Raw genomic sequence first — 18,121 nt, forward strand, 5'->3', positions numbered from 1 at the left:
TTAGCAAGAAGCTGAGAGAGTGATGATGTAGACATTGGGAGAGTGATGATGTAGACATTGATGGGTTAAGAACAAACCATGGACAGTCTCCACGTTAATGATCGGAGCTGACAGAGACTATGCAAGAAGGTTACGTAGATCAACTCTCAAACCCTAGCATATCACCAACATCATGTTTAAAATGGTATATTTTATTTTATTTAAATTATAAATGCCTTTGATAACAAATAAGTTACAATAATTTTTAAAGTTTAAATAATTTCTTCGATTTATTGATATGAAAAATATTTATATATTCTGAGTATGGCTAAAATAGTTTAAATATGTAATTGGTCTCTCAAAATATATCGCCTTTTGCTTTAGGTATATATATTTTTTCATGTTTATTCTTTGTCCTAGCAAATAACTTTGTTTAATGAATAAGTAAATGTATGCTGGTATTTTTTTAAGAAAATAAATCAATTGGATATTTAAAAAATATATTGATTAAAGTATTGCTAATGATTATTTCACAATCATATTTGCGAAAATTTAAACTCAAAATCTTAAGATTATACATAAGCTCTCAAATATTAGTTATCACCAAATGAACTATAAAGTCTCTAAATAACAAAGATATACTCAATTGTCCATCTACAAAATAATTGTGATTAACAACTTAAAAGTTCTTGTACTTAAAATGAAATATTTATTTTATAATTTTATATAATTAAAAATGGGATAAAATTCATGCATACGTGGTGCGTGCGTGTACGGATAAATACAAGTATAACCTAAAAAATAAACAAAGTCAATGTATATCCGATGTATTCACAATTTACAAACTATTGTAACGTTATAAATATTTTGTATAAAATACATATCTTAGTTAATAAAAAAAGATTCTCATTCAAGTATTTTAATAGTAATATTGAATGAAAAAGGATTTTATACAATTATTTATATTTTTGTTTTCTTAAAGTATTATACATTTAATAAAAATATAGAATAAGTTTAATAAAGTATTATACAATGAATAAAATACAAAACTAGTTCATAAAATATTATATAATGAATAAAATTAAGACATAAAGTTATCAGATCCAAGGCTATAAGATTGCTCATAACTAGCCATGGAAATATGAGATTTTCAATTTTCTTCTTTATGTTCATATCCCTAACCTTGTATTCCAATGGCCAAAAGATCCACAAGAAAACGAAGCAAATCTGCCAAGGGAAAAAATACTCTAGATAAAGTTGATAGGTTGAGTGGCTTACCTCATGAGATACTTACTGACATTCTTACATTACTTCCAACCAAGGATGCAATCACAACAAGTGTTTTGTCCTCTAAGTGGATTTCAATGTGGACCTTTGCTAATGTTCTTGATTTCCCAAACAATTCTCCTTCCATCACAGAAAATAATTTTGTTGAAATTTTCAATAGTATTTTAGCTGAAAGGAAATCAAACTGCATTAAAAGACTTTCCCTTTGTTTTGAAGCATGCTATAATCCAAACCTTGTTGTTGAAGTGATTTCCATGGCTATTAACCAAAAGGTTAAGGAGGTAAACCTTATCTTAAATCCTTTTGAAGTTAATTTGCCTTCTCAACTTTTCACTTGCAAAACTCTAACTGTGTTGGAGTTGGTTGGGAGTTTTGAGTATCTTCAGATTTCTTATGTTCATCTTCCTTCTTTGAAGATTTTACATATCAATTTGTTGTGTTTTGTTGAAGATGCAACTCTTATGAAGCTTTTCTCTGGTTGTCCTGTTCTAGAAGAACTTATCTATGAGGATGTTATATTTAAACATGCATCTTCATTTGAAATAAGTGTGCCCACATTGAAGAGGCTAACTGTTAGAAATTCTGATAAAACACTTAATATCAACACTCCTCTTCTCCAGTACCTTCTATTAGATCATACTAAGGCTACTGATTATGCAATTAGGAACATGAACAACTTGAAAGAGGCATATACCAACATCTATTTTGAATCTGAAGAGGGAGAAGAACAAGAAAATATACCAAATCTTTTCATCGGGATTCAGAAAACCCAATTTCTTAGCTTTGATGTTATTTCAACGGAGGTACAATTCTTTACTCAAATATTATTTCCTTATCCCATGAATTAGCATACATACATACATATATATATATATATATATATATATATATATATATATATATATATATATCAAGACAGTATTTTAGGGCATGAAAAGTGGTCTTTTGCACAAGGATTGTCATCTGACATAATTAAAATGTTTTTAAAATAGGGCCTCATAAGATATTTTCATAATTAAACCTTGTTAAAATAGATATCATTTTTTTTATTTGCTACACTTCAAATATGACTAATCGGCACATGACCCCTGAAAATTTAAATTTTCCACATGTTATCCATGATTTTAAACTGTCATCGATGTCGCGAATATAGTTACAAGTGTTTTAATGGTCGTCATTAGATTTTATGCAAAGCACATTGCGGTTGTTCAAGTGTGTACATTAATTGGATGACACTTGGAATGCACCTATAAGCGGCGATTAAAATTAAGATTTTTATTGCGTTGGGCGAAAATTACAATTTTGGGTTTTGAAATTTTAAGTTTTACTAGAAAATTTGACCAAAATGAACAAAACAGATCCATGTTATTTGATACAATTGCATGGGTGATTTTAAATCAAGTCGTAATTATGGCAATATGCAAATGAGAATGCTATAGATGTATTAGCAAAATTGCAGCTACATACCCAAATTTTAAAACACGACTCTATCAATATAATTCATAAACTATTTATGATATGTTTTTAATTTATATGAATTATGTCTTACTTTTAATAGTTGTTGATTATTTTTATCTATTTGCAGGTTCTCATTAATGCTTGTATAGAATTCCCAACATTTCACAATCTGGGACATCTACAATTGTATTTAAACAGCCTTGATTCATATTTTCTAGTTGAACTATTACTAGAAAAATGCCCCAATCTTAAATGTCTTGAGATTATTAAGGTTCGTTGATTCTGGATATTTTAAATTTTTATATTTACTATTTCTGTTAAGACACTAATATTTGTGACCATTCTTAACAGGTTAATGAGTTAACTGATACTGATATTAAATGGACACAACCTAATATTCTAGTCCCTACTTGTCTTTCATCTCACCTTACTACTTTTATATTCAAGGATTATGAAGGAACAACTGATGAGTTTGAACTTATAAGTTACATTCTTGAGAGTGGAAATGTTCTAAAGAGAACCACTATTTATTTTCAAAGTAGCTGGGATCCAACCATGGCAAGTGATGATGTGTCACGATTATGTTCCTTGCAAAGAGCTTCGATTGAAAACAAGACTAACTATGTGTTTCAAAGTTGATCTTAATGGTATTTTGTCCTTCGTTATTTGGCTAACTGTTATTTTGGACTTTTATCAATGCAGGGATTATTTCATAATTGGATTTACTTTTATTTGAATTGTTTGTAATTTTGAATTTTAGGTGTGACTTTTATATTAAAATTTTTTATTGGATCTTATATGCTTATAATTTTGCATGTCTCTTATAAATCACATCACTCATTCATAGGTGATGTGAGACACTATCACTCTCATGCCATATTAAATCTTGAGTTGGATGTACCTCATCCCAACAAATCGATTTGTAAGGTGAAGATTGTCCTATTAACAAAAGATTGTGTTTGGATGAAGTTTTTTCATGAGGTAATGTAATGTTTTGAGAGAATTTAAAATCATTTGCACAAAATTTATTGTTTGGATACAAAAATGAAGAATTGTTAAAATGATGGAAATTTATGGAGTATTTTATCTAAGTTAAATTTAATCATTTTAAAAAATGACACCAAAAACCAAAGAATTTGAAATTCCTCTCATACTCCATAGAATGTATTTGTAAATAATATTTCTTCAAATCTACAAATTGGCCATCGTATTTTCTAAAATTACAAAATTGGCCTAAAAATTTTCAAAAAATTGCAAATTGGACCTTAATAATTTTTAAAATTTACAATTTGGTCCTTCAATTTTTTTAAAATTTCAAATTGGTCGCTACTTTTAATTTGGTCCAAAAAAATTAAATTTTATAAAAAATGACCCCAGAAATCTAATAATGAATTATCTTAATACTCAATCCGAACAAAATAATTTAAAAAGAATGGATTTAAATTGAATCATTTGAATTACTTTGAATTTTAAATTCGTTTAAAATTTCTAATTACTTCATTCAAACACACTCTAAGTGTATTAAGATCATATAATTTTCAGCGTGGGACTCTTGATCAACAAACCCCTTCACGACCATGATTGAACAGATGGCCCAACGGATCTTGGATAAGCTTTGATATCATTTTAAGAATTGTAAAACGAGATTGTAAGGTGACGGGTGTCATTCTATATTAAAATTTTAAAGACTCTATGTCAAATAATTGTTGTACTTGAGATTTTCTTAATACACTCAAATTTCAGCGACAATATTCTCCCCTGCAAATACGAGTCATCACCTTCTATAATAGGATCTACCACATAATCCTCCAACAAGTTGAACTAGGCTATAATTCCACTTGTTGGGAAGATAAGGGTGTGTGAGAGAATCAACAAGACCAATGCCCTTGGACTAGAGAGAATGATGTTGCATATTAACCAAAAACAGTAAGGCATCAAGTATATGCGTCACAAGTCCTATTGTAACTTATCATTTGTACTACAACACCAATATCAAAAGTAAGGTAGAAATATGGGAGGTCGTTGAGAGGAGCTTAAAGTCGGACTCGGCATGACCGGTTTGGTAAAAATGATAGGCACAAATATTTTACAAAACATATTTATTACAATAGATCGAACTTAAACTTTTTAAAAAGACATATAAGCTTGTTAAGTTGACTTTTTAATATATAAAATATTAATCAAAAGATTATATTTTGATTCACATTTTAAAATATAGTATTTTTATATAAATATAGTATCTTGCTACTATTTTGTTTATTATTATTTTTGATAAAGTTTATCCACAATATAAATAACTATTATGGGGCTAATAGCCTTTTAGAAGTAGGAAAAATGTAATATCCCTATTTTGTCTAAGTGTGTTTAGCATGGTGAAGTAGCTACTTGATGAGAAATTAGAAGTGTAATTTCAATTTTTAATTTAGACTAAGTTAGAATAATGATATGTTTTGTAAATAAGCATTGGCAAGCGAAATTTTTTCATTTCATTGGCAAAATATTTAAGACAAAAAGTTGATGAAGAAAAGCTTATTCTAGCCAATTTCGGCGTGTTAGCAAAATAAAAGTTGAAGTGATAGAGAGATTGGAGAGGAGAGGGAGAGAAGGTCAAGGAGGAAAATATTGATCAAGTGATTCCTAGTTTTCTGTTTAAGATTTTTTGAAGGAAGTGTGCAAATCAACTCAGGAAAGGAGTGTAGCATTCTATTGATCATCATCTCACTTTCATCCTTTGAAATTCACGTTTTAATATAAGGAGGGGTTCTTCCCTTAGGCTTGAGTTGGATAGCACCACTTAGGATATACATATTGGGAAAGGGAAAATTAAATCGAGCTTTGATTGATCAACTTTCATGACATTGTATGTGTTATTGTTGGTTGATGTTTGTTTAACAAGAATACATGAGAAGCGTGTTTATGACCTAGTGATATCGTGTGTCATCCCTAGTGATAGAAAACGTGTCATGTCCCAAGGCAAAGATGATGGGCCTCATTCCCCCATTACGGGAACCTTTGATGCTCAGGTCGAAATGACAATCGTAATTTGATGGGACGGGCAAACTAACGGCCTTCAGTCTTATGACGACCATACCATCATTTCTTCTATCCCGAGTCACATTTCAAGGGAAATATGAACCTTATTGATTGGTATATCCTCTTGTCCTATACATAAGCTATGTTTCAATATATCGAAAATAAATTAGCATGCAATCCACATGAGAAAATGTGGAATCATGAATGAGCGTGTGGATTGTGTTGTGACTTAAAAAGAAATATATTAACTAGGTCAGGAACCCTCATAGATTTTTGGAACACCTAGCTATGGATCTTCATATTATGTGTATGTATATTCATACTCATGTTCACATCCATTCTTACACCTATATGGAGCATATTATGAATAAGATGAATGTGTGCATCCACTCACACTCCTATGTGTGGCGTAATACGGTTAGATGGTTTGAATGCATCCATTCACACTCCTAATAGAGGAATAATATGGTGATCTCACTCATTAATGGGGCATAATGCAATGATCACATTCCTTAACGGGGCGTAATGCGAGTGAGATGGATTCCTTTATGCATCCCTTTGCTTTCCTACATGGAGCATAATTTGAATGTGATGCATTGTTCTATACGAGTAAAGAATGGTTAACAACACGACTAGCCCGTAAATGTAAATTCGTAAGCGTGAGAGAGAGAGAGGTTGATTGGATAAAATATAACCCGTGAGTCGGGCTTGACAAAGTAAGCACTAGGTAGTAGATGTTCCTTCTGTAAACCACATCCTCTTGTTGTTAAACATTCGCCGTAAAGTTTTGTATGTTAACATTCTCGCATAGCTGGAGGTTAAGAGACCTTAAACCCTTCTATTTGGTTTTATCTCGTAAGGACTAGGGCTTCCTTGTCATGATATTTATGGAAAACCCTAAGAGTCGAGCAAACTTGTGGTATATTTTAGAAATCCAGTGAGATGTAGAATCTCACCGTAATTATGTTGATTATTTTAAGGTAGCTCTGGCCAAGGTGAAGGTAAAGAAATGATTGCTTGAAGAATATGAAGTCTTGATTGTCTTTTTTATGTTTTCGTGGTATTTGGATCTATTCAATATTGAATATTTTGTTTAGTTTTGTACCGAATTATAGGATTAATTATGTACTAAATTTGGATATTATATTGTACACATACTCAGATGTCTTCTACGCACCATAATTGTACTTAATACCAATGTAACACTTTGAACATTGTTATTCTAAATGAATACCATTTGGGGTGTTACAGTTGGTATCAAAGTAGGTCATTTTTCGACCCAGTTATGAGGGATCATTAGTAAATTCTTATCTACCTCAAGTCATATTCTTTCAGAATATTGTTAGTGCTTGGGATAGACGTGTCTAAACTTGAAGATGTTTCCAAAGATGAAACATCTTTAGTTAATTTTAAAACTTTTTGTTTCAGTTCAGAGTTTTCTATTTCAAGTCTCTTGGTTTCAGATGCAAAAGACTTTTTGAGCGTTTTGTATTTGAGACTAAGTTGACTCTCGACTTCCAGAAGTTCTGATAAACTAGAAACTAAATCTTCTCTAGTAAGTTCAGAAAATAACTCTCTAGAGTCCGAATTAGAAGTAGCTTCTTCTTCTATATCAACTGTTGCCATGAATGCCATGTTGGCTTGCTCATCTTCAGAGTCTGACTCTTGATCAGATGAATCAGAGTAATCCCATGTAGCAATCATGCCTTTCTTCTTTTCAAACTTCTTTCTGGGCTTTTCCCTCTGAAGCTTAGGACATTCATTTTTGTAGTGTCCAAGTTCTTTGCATTCATAGCACACTACCTTTTTCTTGCCAGATCTTTTGTGTTCAGAAGATTCTCCCTTTTCAGGTTTCTTGAAGTTCTTGAATCTTCTCTGTTTGCTTTTCCAGAGTTGATTCACCCTTATGGATATGAGAGATAATTCATCTTCTTCTTCTGACTCTGATTCGTCAGATCCTTCTTCTTCTTCCTGAAAAGCGTTAGCACAATGTTTATTTTTAGATTTTAAAGAATAGACCTACCTTTCTTCTGAGGCTCATTTTCATCAAGCTCAATCTCATGAATCCTCAGTGCACTAATAAGCTCCTCAAGAGATACTTCATTCAAAATCTTTGCAATCTTGAATGCTTGAATCATCGGTCCCCATCTTCTGGGTAAACTTCTGATTATCTTCTTAACATGATCAACTTTTGTGTATCCATTGCCAAGTACTCTCAATCCAGCAGTCAGAGTCTGGAATCTGGAGAACATTGCTTCAATGTTTTCTTCATCTTCCATCTTGAATGCTTCATACTTCTGGATGAGAGCCAGAGCTTTTATCTCCTTGACTTGTGCATTTCCTTCACGAGTCATCTTCAGAGGTTCAAAGATGTCATGAGAAGTTTCTCTGTTTGTGATCTTCTCATAATCAGCATGTGAGATAGCATTTAATAGTATAGTTCTTGATTTGTGGTGATTCTTGAACTCTTTCTTCTGGTCATCACTCATAGCCTTTCTGATGAGCTTGACTCCTTAAGCAGATACTTGATGTTTGTAACCATCCAACACTAGATCCCACAAGTCACCATCTTGGTATAGAAAGTAACTTTCAAGTCTATCTTTCCAATATTCAAAGTCCTCACCATCAAAGACTGGTGGTCTATTGAATCCATTAAATCTAGAATTTCCAATGTTACCATTGTTGTTTTGCTCAGTATGAGGAGGAACTGGATCAAACATTTTGTGTTTTTCTCCTGAATCTTTTGTCTAACACGGTTAAGCGTTTGCACCTAGAACCGGCGCTCTGATGCCAATTGAATGGGTGAAAAACACTTAGAAGGGGGGGGGGGGGGGGATTGAATAAGGGTTGTTTCTAAAAATGGTAGATAAAAATTAAACACACAGATATTTTTATCCTAGTTCGTTGTTAATCAAACTACTCCAGTCCACCCCTAACAGAGTGATTTTCGATCGTTTATTTTATCGATTCTTCTTCTTTTTTCGAATATTTCCTATACGGGCATAATACCTGAAACAAAGAAGAATACTGGCGTAATACTAAAATAAAATAGAATAATTAAGATAAAATACTGAAATTATTTATGACAAATGAAGTCAAATATACTATATAAATTCGTGTTATCAACCACATTCAAACATACAAAGATTATCAATCACTTTCAAAACATTTTCCCAGTTAGATTGACACAAGATGCACTGCTGTGTTGACTTCACATCCAGACTGTTGTCTTTCTCTAAATGGTTGAAAAATTGTTCTTTCATTCAAGAGAATATGACTGGCATACTTGCTTCATCCAAGTAAGGTCACCTCTCCTATGAAATGAACCTCCTTTCTGTCACTTCAAAATGTTTGTGGTGGAATAGTAGAGATATCTCTATTTAAAGATGATGACTTGTCTCTTTTCTGTAAATAGAGATCATTCAAGCTTCAACCTTGAGCATTGAACAAGGCACACAAATTCAATTCATTTCCCTATTAGTTCCCCGAACTAAAAAAGCTTTGACTTCCATTAGGGATATGTAGGCATGAAGTTCACACGGAATCTTTGCAAGCAAACAAAAACACCAAAAACAGTAAGTTCATCTTTCATTCTTCAGTTCATTCCCTCTCCTAACACAAAGTAGAAACTTTCCCAATAATCAAGCAACAAGCAAACCAAATTCAAACACAACAGAAGAAGGTTCCCGTAGAGTACTATGGATACTTAAGGTGCTAATTGTAACGCCCGGAAAAAATAATTATTGGCTTAATTTAGACATTTGTGATGTTTATTGAAATTTCCGTGTTTTGGGACGATTTAGTCGGTATTAGTTCGGGACAGCGGATCGATATTTAATCGAAAATTTTAATATTTTTAGTATTAGAAATATTAATGAGCTAATATTTAACGTTTTGGGAATTTTCCGAGTAATTAAGATTATACCGGAAATATGAGACATTGAGTAATGAGTCGGTATATTAAAATAACCGGATTTTTATCTTAATGGAATATAAGTGGGAGTATTATTTTTACATTAAGTGTAGAAATTAATTTGGGCTTATATTATAGTATCATTAAGTATTAAGGGTGTATTCTTTATTAGGCCCAATATGAATAGTGAATAAGTAGTGGTGGTCTCTTTTGTCCCTTTGGTAAAATAGAAACATAGTAGTAGCATAGATAAAGGAGGAACCCGAGGAAGACAAAGAAAAAGATAATAGAAAGGGGACAGATTGTGAAGAGGAGAAGAAGGAGACCCAAAGTGTTGCTCTTAAGTGTCATTTTTCCCCAATTTTTCAATGAAGTTCCTTGGAGCTTCACTCAATCCAAGGTAAGGGGGGATTCTTATTACCTAAATGAGAATGTGATGGATTGTATGTGGGTTTTGGGTATAGATTAGTCATTGTGTTGTGTTAATTTTGTTTCAGTCACCGTTTCAAATTGTTGTTGCTGTTCATTGTTAATGGAAATGGGAAATTGATTTTTGAAATAATATAAATCTGTGCGTGCTGGAAATGGTAGGAAACGAAAGAAATAGGTGGGTCTGCCGTTCGGAATCTAACGAAATTTCCAAGAGAATTCCGCCGGGATGGACTTCATACGATAAAAATCGAAGAAATTATACTTGTCGCGACATACCCGAAAATATACTTTTCACCGAAAGCTCGCGACGTTCTTCAACATGCTGGGAATTTTCAATGCATAATTGGTCGACGGCTCGAACATATGAAATCTTGATGATAATGGCATGGAGCTCTAGTTAAAATTTCGAGCGAATCCGCTGGACGGATCATGAGATATGAATTTTCTAAGGCCCGAAAACCTACATTCCGCACCATTTTTCACTGCGAGCGCTCCAGTAATTTGAAAATTCGACAACCTTCCTCATGGAATTGGTTTCTCAGTCAAACACGAAAGTTCTAGAGAATGTCGCAAAAGTCCCGACCACGCGAGGACTCTGTTCATATCACCTTCTAGATAAGACTTGTGAATTTCTTTGCACTTTCATTGTATAAACCAAATTTCACGCCATATCTCCTTAAAATCATGAGAACTCTTTATCATTTTTCCTCCATTTTTGAATGACGAAATAAACGTCTTCCATAACTTATAACTCAACTAAAGAGGGCAAATTTTGGGGTGCAACAGCTGCCCCTATTCAAACTTCTTGAACCTCACGAGCGAGAAACGAAGGTTTCGAACCGTTGAGGTGGAAGGATATTGAATACCCGAATGAACTCGAAAATTTGTGCTCTTGATAATTAATTTATCCTGCTTGCAACAAGAAAGACCAGGCAACCCCATTACTGAGGGAAAAACTTCAATTGATCTGGGCACCAAGAGAAGGTCGACCTCTTCGGTTGATCTGTATATCACAACGAAATAGTCATCTTTGGCCGATCTGAATATCGAAAATAAGAATGTCTTCAACTGATCGGGGGACATCAGGACTGAGCAGACATGTCTTCTTCTGACGAAAATAAATTGTAAGGTGGGTGGACATCCTCAACTGATCGGAACCATCAAGATTGTACACTTCTACTGATCTAGGGGCATCATGAAGGAAATGGATATCCTTAACCGATCTGGGGGAATCGGGAATTTTAAAGAATGCTTTCAAGTGATCTGGGTACATTAGGACTAAGCAAGCAAGTCTTCTTCCGACGAAAAGAAATGGTCAGGTGGGTGGAAGTTCTCACCTGATCGGAAACATCAGGATTGTGCCTTCTACTGATCTAGGGACATCAAGAAGAAATGGACTTCCTCAACTGATCTGGGCGCATCGAGAATCAGGATTATCTTCAACTGATCTGCAGATATCAGGGGGCTTGCTCCTTCGGAAGATCTTAGAGATCCGGAGGCGGTTCTTTCAACTGAACTGAATTCCAGGATAAGAACAAATATCCTCAACCGATATGGGTACATCGGGAATAGGAGTGTCTTCAACAATCCCGGCGATATCAAGAATAATAGACAGTCCTCTTCTGATGAAATAAATAATCAGGAGATATCTCCGACTGATCAGAGGCATCAGTGGGCTAGCTCCTTCGAAAGATCTTGGGAAATCCAGAGGCGATTCCTCAACTAATCTGGATATTAGGATAGGAACAGATATCTTCAACCGATCTGGGGACATTGGGAATAAGAATGGCTTTCATCTGGTCTGACAATGTCAGGGAGAGGGAGACAAACTTATTCTGATCTAGACATCAGGATAAGTTCCTGTAATGATTAGGCGAGTTGCTTTCTATGAGGCATTTTGAAACTTGATAACTTTCCTGTAGAAAGAAACATATATGATATGAGTTATGCATGATGCATGTATGAATGTTTGTGGAATAATGTTCCCGAGAAGGAAGACGCTATACGCTTTTGAGAATGTTATGCAAATGATGCATGATTCGGACGCTGCTTAGGGAACAACTGAGGAGCATTGAATTGCTGAAGAAGTCCTAAAGAGAGTATGGAACTCTGCGGGGAGGAAAAAATGAGTGACCAAGAGTCACAAACATTGAGCTGGCAAAGATGGATCAAACATCTGCTGGAGACGATCAAATCTAGACGCGAGCTCTGGCTAGGGAATAAATCCTGCTTGGGGATATGAACATCCCAAATAACTGCTTAGGGAATACCCTAGCAACTTCACTGGAGAACAAAATTCTTGACACTCTGGGGATGCAGAGATAAGGGCGAGTCATGAAGACAACTCTGATGGGGAGTGACCAACTTGCTCGTGTAGAACGCATTCCGCTAGGGAAAATCCTTGACGGAAACAGATTTTGCAGAGAATGCATGTGAATCTCTGCCGAGGAAAGAATCAGTGGCGAAGATGAATACTTCTGCATGAAGATCCACTGATGAGATGAGGAATCCGCTGGGGATAAGGAATCTGGCATAAGAATCTTTTGCTAAGATCACTCCACTGGGGAATAAGATGACTCTCCTGAAGAAGACATGTCAATCTGTTGGGGAGAGAAACACTTTACTGGGGAAAATGAGGAACTCGGGCAAGGAACCTCGTTAAGATCTTGTTGGGGAATCAAATACCATTCCATCATGATTCAACAGGGGAGAAAACATTCCACTAGAGAACAAGAATTTAAAAGCACGAAGATCTCATTGAAATGTGCTTTGCTGAGGAGATTAGAATCTTGGAACAAAGAAAACCTCGTCTGGATGCACTCAGCTGGGGAATGAGGATCAATCATTTGACTAGATCCGCCAACGTGCTGACATGGTGTACTCGAAAGGATGTACCTGCGAGATATACAGATGAAAATGCCCCAGGATATAGCATGACGTCCACAGGATTTCCTTACATGGCAGAGGATGGTAATGCTCACCCTCAACATGCAAATGCAAGAGCAAACAGATTGTCAGACATCTGGGCTTGAAACTTTCCAAACAAGCAATGGATTCACGAGTTATCGGTCAAGCAGTGATTAGAATGCCAAATGAGTATCGGCCGGATTGTCAAACAGGCATTGATTTTCCGAAAGAATAACACCAGGAAGTAGGCTTAATGGGTCAAGCAAGTATTTGACTTCAAAGAGACCAAACAAGGATTGGCTTTCATAGTGTTATGAATATTCGCCTTGATTGTAAGGACACCAACAAGTAATGGGCTTACAGACCAATCGAAGACGTTCCAAGAGGTAATGGTTCAAGACACCAAACATGTATGGTAAGATCATTTGTGGGGATGTATCCTCTGCTTTGGGCTTTTGGAACAAGCTTCAACAGTATTATGCTTCGATGCATGTTGACACAAAGTTGGGAGTCAACTAGGAATTCTCAGGATAAACAATTGATCTTGACTTGAGGATTCTGATTCCTGTGGAGAATAATCGACTGATTTTCCAATTACCGTCGGGATCAAATTCTGGTGAAGGACTTGCAAATCACACGGAACTGAAGAGAGATGCCAACGGAGCTCAGACTTTACTGTCGGGGATAACTATCTGATTGATCAATCACCCTGGGATGCAACCTGAGAATTGCAAATCATACTGAACTATGAATATAAATATCAATGAAGATTGGACTTTCAACTTCTGACTGCTAAGGATGACGACCCTGACGATTCTCAAGTTCATAAGTTGTTTAGCTCACACCTGAACTTAACCTGATCACCTCCTAATGAGGGAAAAATACCAATGCACAGTGTCTTGCCCCAGCCTATAGGGACTTTGAAGAAATTCGTCTCGTAAGGACTTCTTGAGATTTGTGCTATCATAGCCAATTTTCCCCAGTATCATGAACTTTGAAACCGTGCCCCTGCATGGCCTGTGTTGGAGGTAGCTTCAAATGCACTTGGGTGAATACCCCTGATTGTTTAGCACTTTGAGAGATTCTTCGAATCTTGTCCCGATTGCCTCAGATTGTCTGAAAACTTAATCGATAGAGTATTCAAACGCTTTTGTGCCCCTGAGGGTGATCAGACTTTGAAATATTGCTGCCTCTTCTCAACGGAGTTTTGAAGACAACTCGTCCTTCGGGAGGATACAACTTTTCATCTGAAGTTCATGATGGAAACTTTCCCGATGTTAAGCACTTGTTCATATGTAAAGAATGTTTATTATGAGAAATATAATTCTAATGCAAAGAGTATGTTTGTCTCGAAGTTTAAAGAAACATTATGAAAGGACATCGTAACATCGATTTTTTTATGAATGAAAAGATGGTGTTACTCAAGCAATTAGCGGATTTCCTAGGAGTCAGTTTACCGTATTCTCATGTATAGTCCGCTTTCGAATTAACCCATGCTTCAGTTAGGACTTTTAAGGGTTGTAACGTGGACAGGTTCACGGTTTGAGAAAAAAGAATTTTTAGGCTCAAATTATTTGGTGCCCACCCACTTCATGATGTTATCCAGTCCTAAGTTCAGTTAACTTGACACGAGTATTCATCTTTCAAGAGGAACTTGAGATGGTTGAGGAATCAATGAGGTATTTGGACACGACAGCCACTAAGTTCAGTTAACATCACACGATTTTGTCTTTCCTCAACAATTTCATTAACATTTCCTATTTTTCTTTACTTTTATTTTTTTTTCCTTTTTTTCTCTTTATTTCTTTTCTTTCTTTTTGTTTTCTTTTTGTTTTTTTTCCTTTTCTCATTTGACCAAGTCGTGTAATCCTGCACTGCCTCTAATTTGTTTGAAGTGATTGTGATGCCTCACTCCATAATTGATGAAGAATTACCATTATGGCATTATCATCCTTTGACCTCCTGATGTGAGGGATAACCACCGCGGCCTTGATGTTGGTCTAGACCTCCTGATGTGAAGGATAATCATGATGTCTCGACCACCTGAGGTGAGTGATAACCGTTGTGGACTTGACTTTCCCAACCTTCTGAAGGATAGCCATTGTTGTATCCTTAGATGTGTGCTACTGATTAATTTTGAATACTCGATCAGATTAATCGAACACTACCCTACCCCTGGGTTAAAAATAAGGGTTTTTCTGAATAGAAAAGAAACTTCTACTTCGAAGGCTCAGAGGGGTTAACGAGGGTTTCACTCCCTTATATCTCCAGTGTTTGGGGATTTGAAACAATGCCTGTACATCAACAACAGGATTCTACTCAAAAGCATACCATTTGAGGTTATGGGTATTATGTTCATCATCCTCCCTACAGAGTTATCATGCTTTGTTACAAGAGTTAAGTACCACAAAAAGCATAGGAAAAACATATAAGAGCAAAGACGAATGGATTTTTTCAAGACAAACATATCCAATGCATTATTATTATAGTTCAAAAACAAATAAGTTTTACATGCAAATAGTATTTAACAAAACAAGAAAACTTAGACATGAACATGCATGATGAATTAAGAATTGCCAACGTTGAGGAGATTCTCTCCGTATGGACTTATTGCTTCAAAAGATCCGCTGAGTTAAATGAGAACTTCAATTATGGCCCTCAAGTGCGAATGTGATAGTCTCGTGTCAATCAAGTCTCGAACCTTGTCTTTGAATGTCTGACAACCTTCAATCAGATAACCAAGTTCCCCTAGAGTGGAGTGTTAGAACATGAAATGTTCTGATCAATATTTCTAGTTTTGATGATAAAATTATATATGAATTTTTTATAAGACAATGTGGTACTCTAATTATTCACGTTTTCCATTTCAGGAAAAGTCTAAAAGAGTATACACAAAATCAGCATTCAGAAGCTCTGACCTAGAAGATCTGGATGACTTAATCAAAACATGGTCTGGAAGACATCAGAAGAAGGTCTTGATAAAATCATAACATGATCTGGAAGGCATCAGAAGATGGCAATCAGAAGCAAGGCTCTAAAGATCTGATGGTATCACGCTACACAACACTTCCAAAGTCTGATGACTGAAGTTGCATCTGCACCAATGCTGAAGACTCTGATATTCAAACGCTATTCTAATAGTCTGAGTCCAGAAGCAAGTACAAGGTGAAAAAGCTACAATGTCAACAAGAGCAGTTGAAATAAGGCTCGAGCCAGTTGACAAAATAGTGTAACATTAAATGCAGTAGTGTACTATTTACGTAAAGCATTAAATGCTCCTCAATGGTCACTTTTATCATGGTCTATATAAGAGAAGCTCTGGACGCTGAAGAACTAGAACTTACGCAAAGCAATCTTACGCTACCAAAATACTTCTACACGTCAATGACACAAACAACAAAGATATTCATCTTCAACCTCACATACTGTTGTATAATTAGTGATATTAAGAACTAGAACTTAAGAGAAAAATCATTGGTTGATTGGAGCTTATTAGAAGCAAATTCATCTCTTGTTTATTTGATTAAAATCATTGTAAAAGAATTGTTCCTTGAGTGATCAAGTTTTGATCTGTATACTCAAGAAGACATAGAGAGAGTTATAAGTGAATAACCACTGTAATCTTTTTGATTAGTGGATTAAATCCTCAGTTGAAGTAAATCACCTGGAATGGTGGACTGGAGGTAGTTTGATTTGAACGAACCATGATAAAAATAATTGTGTTCAATTTTTTATATCTGCCACTTTTAGAACAAACCCTTATTCAATCCCCCCCTTTCTAAGTGTTTTTCACCCCTTCAATTGGCATCAGAGTGCCGGTTCTAGGTGCAAGCACTTAACACTGTTAGATAAAAGATTCAGGAGAAAAACACACGCAAAATGGCAGCTGCAGTGACACCTCCTACTGAACAAAACAATAATGGCAATAGTTTCAATGGATTCAATAGACCACCAGTCTTTGATGGTGAGAACTTTGAATACTGGAAGGATAGACTTGAAAGTTATTTCCTATGTCAAGATGGTGACTTATGGGATCTTGTCTTGGATGGTTACAAACATCCAGAAACAGCTGGTGTCAAGATCTCTAGACAAGCCATTATTGATGCTCAAAAGAAAAACTTCAAGAATCATCACAAAGCTAGGCCAATTCTGCTAAATGCTATTTCTCATGCTGGGTATGAGAAGATAACAAATAGAGAAACATCTGATGATATTTTTGAATCTCTAAAGATGACTCATGAAGGAAATGCTCCAGTATAGGAGACAAAGGCTCTGGCTCTCATCCAGAAGTATGAAGCATTCAAGATGGAGGATGATGAGAACATTGAAGCAATGTTTTCAAGATTCCAAACTCTGGCAGTTGGATTGAGAGTGCTAGATAAAGGTTACACCAAAGCTGATCATGTAAAGAAGATTATCAGAAGCTTACCCAGAAGATGGGGACCCATGGTGACTGCCTTCAAGATTGCCAAGAATCTGAGTGAGGTGTCTCTTGAAGAGCTGATAAGTGCCTTGAGAAGTCATGAGATTGAGCTGGATGCAAATGAACCTCGGAAGAAAGGTAAGTCTATTACTTTGAAATCAAATAATAAAAAATGCACTATCGCTTTTCAGGCAGAAGAAGAAAGATATGAAGAATCAGAATCTAAAGAGAAGGATGAACTGTCTCTCATATCCAGAAGGGTAAATCAACTCTGGAAAAGCAAGCAGAGAAGATTCAAGAACTTCAAGAAACCTGAAAGGGAGAATCTTCTGAACACAGAAGATCTGGCAAGAAGAAAGTAGTGTACTATGAATGCAAAGAACCTAGACACTACAAGAATAAATGTCCTAAGCTTCAGGGGGAAAAGCCCATAAAGAAGTTTGAAAAGAAGAAAGGCATGATGGCTACATGGGACGACTCTGACTCATCTGATCAAGAGTCAGACTCTGAAGATGAGCAAGCCAACATAGCGCTCATGACAACAGTTGACAATGAAGAAGAAGCAACTTCTGATTCAGACTCTAAAGAGGTATTTTTTGAACTCACTAGAGAAGAGTTAGTTTCTCGTTTATCAGAACTTCTAGAAGTCAAGAGTCAACTTAGTCTCAAATATAAAAAGCTTAAAAAGT

General features: G+C 35.3%; 1 protein-coding gene across 1 annotated transcript; it reads left to right on the forward strand.

The window, feature by feature from the left end:
* Positions 1-1,163: 1,163 nt before the first annotated feature.
* Positions 1,164-3,363, forward strand: LOC131617067 (F-box/LRR-repeat protein At4g14103-like). The gene is made up of 3 exons (XM_058888448.1): positions 1,164-2,069; positions 2,852-2,995; positions 3,076-3,363. The coding sequence occupies exons 1-3, from the start codon at positions 1,173-1,175 to the stop codon at positions 3,361-3,363; spliced, it is 1,329 nt and encodes a 442-aa protein (XP_058744431.1). The 5' UTR covers positions 1,164-1,172.
* Positions 3,364-18,121: the final 14,758 nt, after the last annotated feature.

Source organism: Vicia villosa, linkage group LG7 (genome assembly GCF_029867415.1).
Source record: "Vicia villosa cultivar HV-30 ecotype Madison, WI linkage group LG7, Vvil1.0, whole genome shotgun sequence".
NCBI classification, from domain to species: Eukaryota; Viridiplantae; Streptophyta; class Magnoliopsida; order Fabales; family Fabaceae; genus Vicia; species Vicia villosa.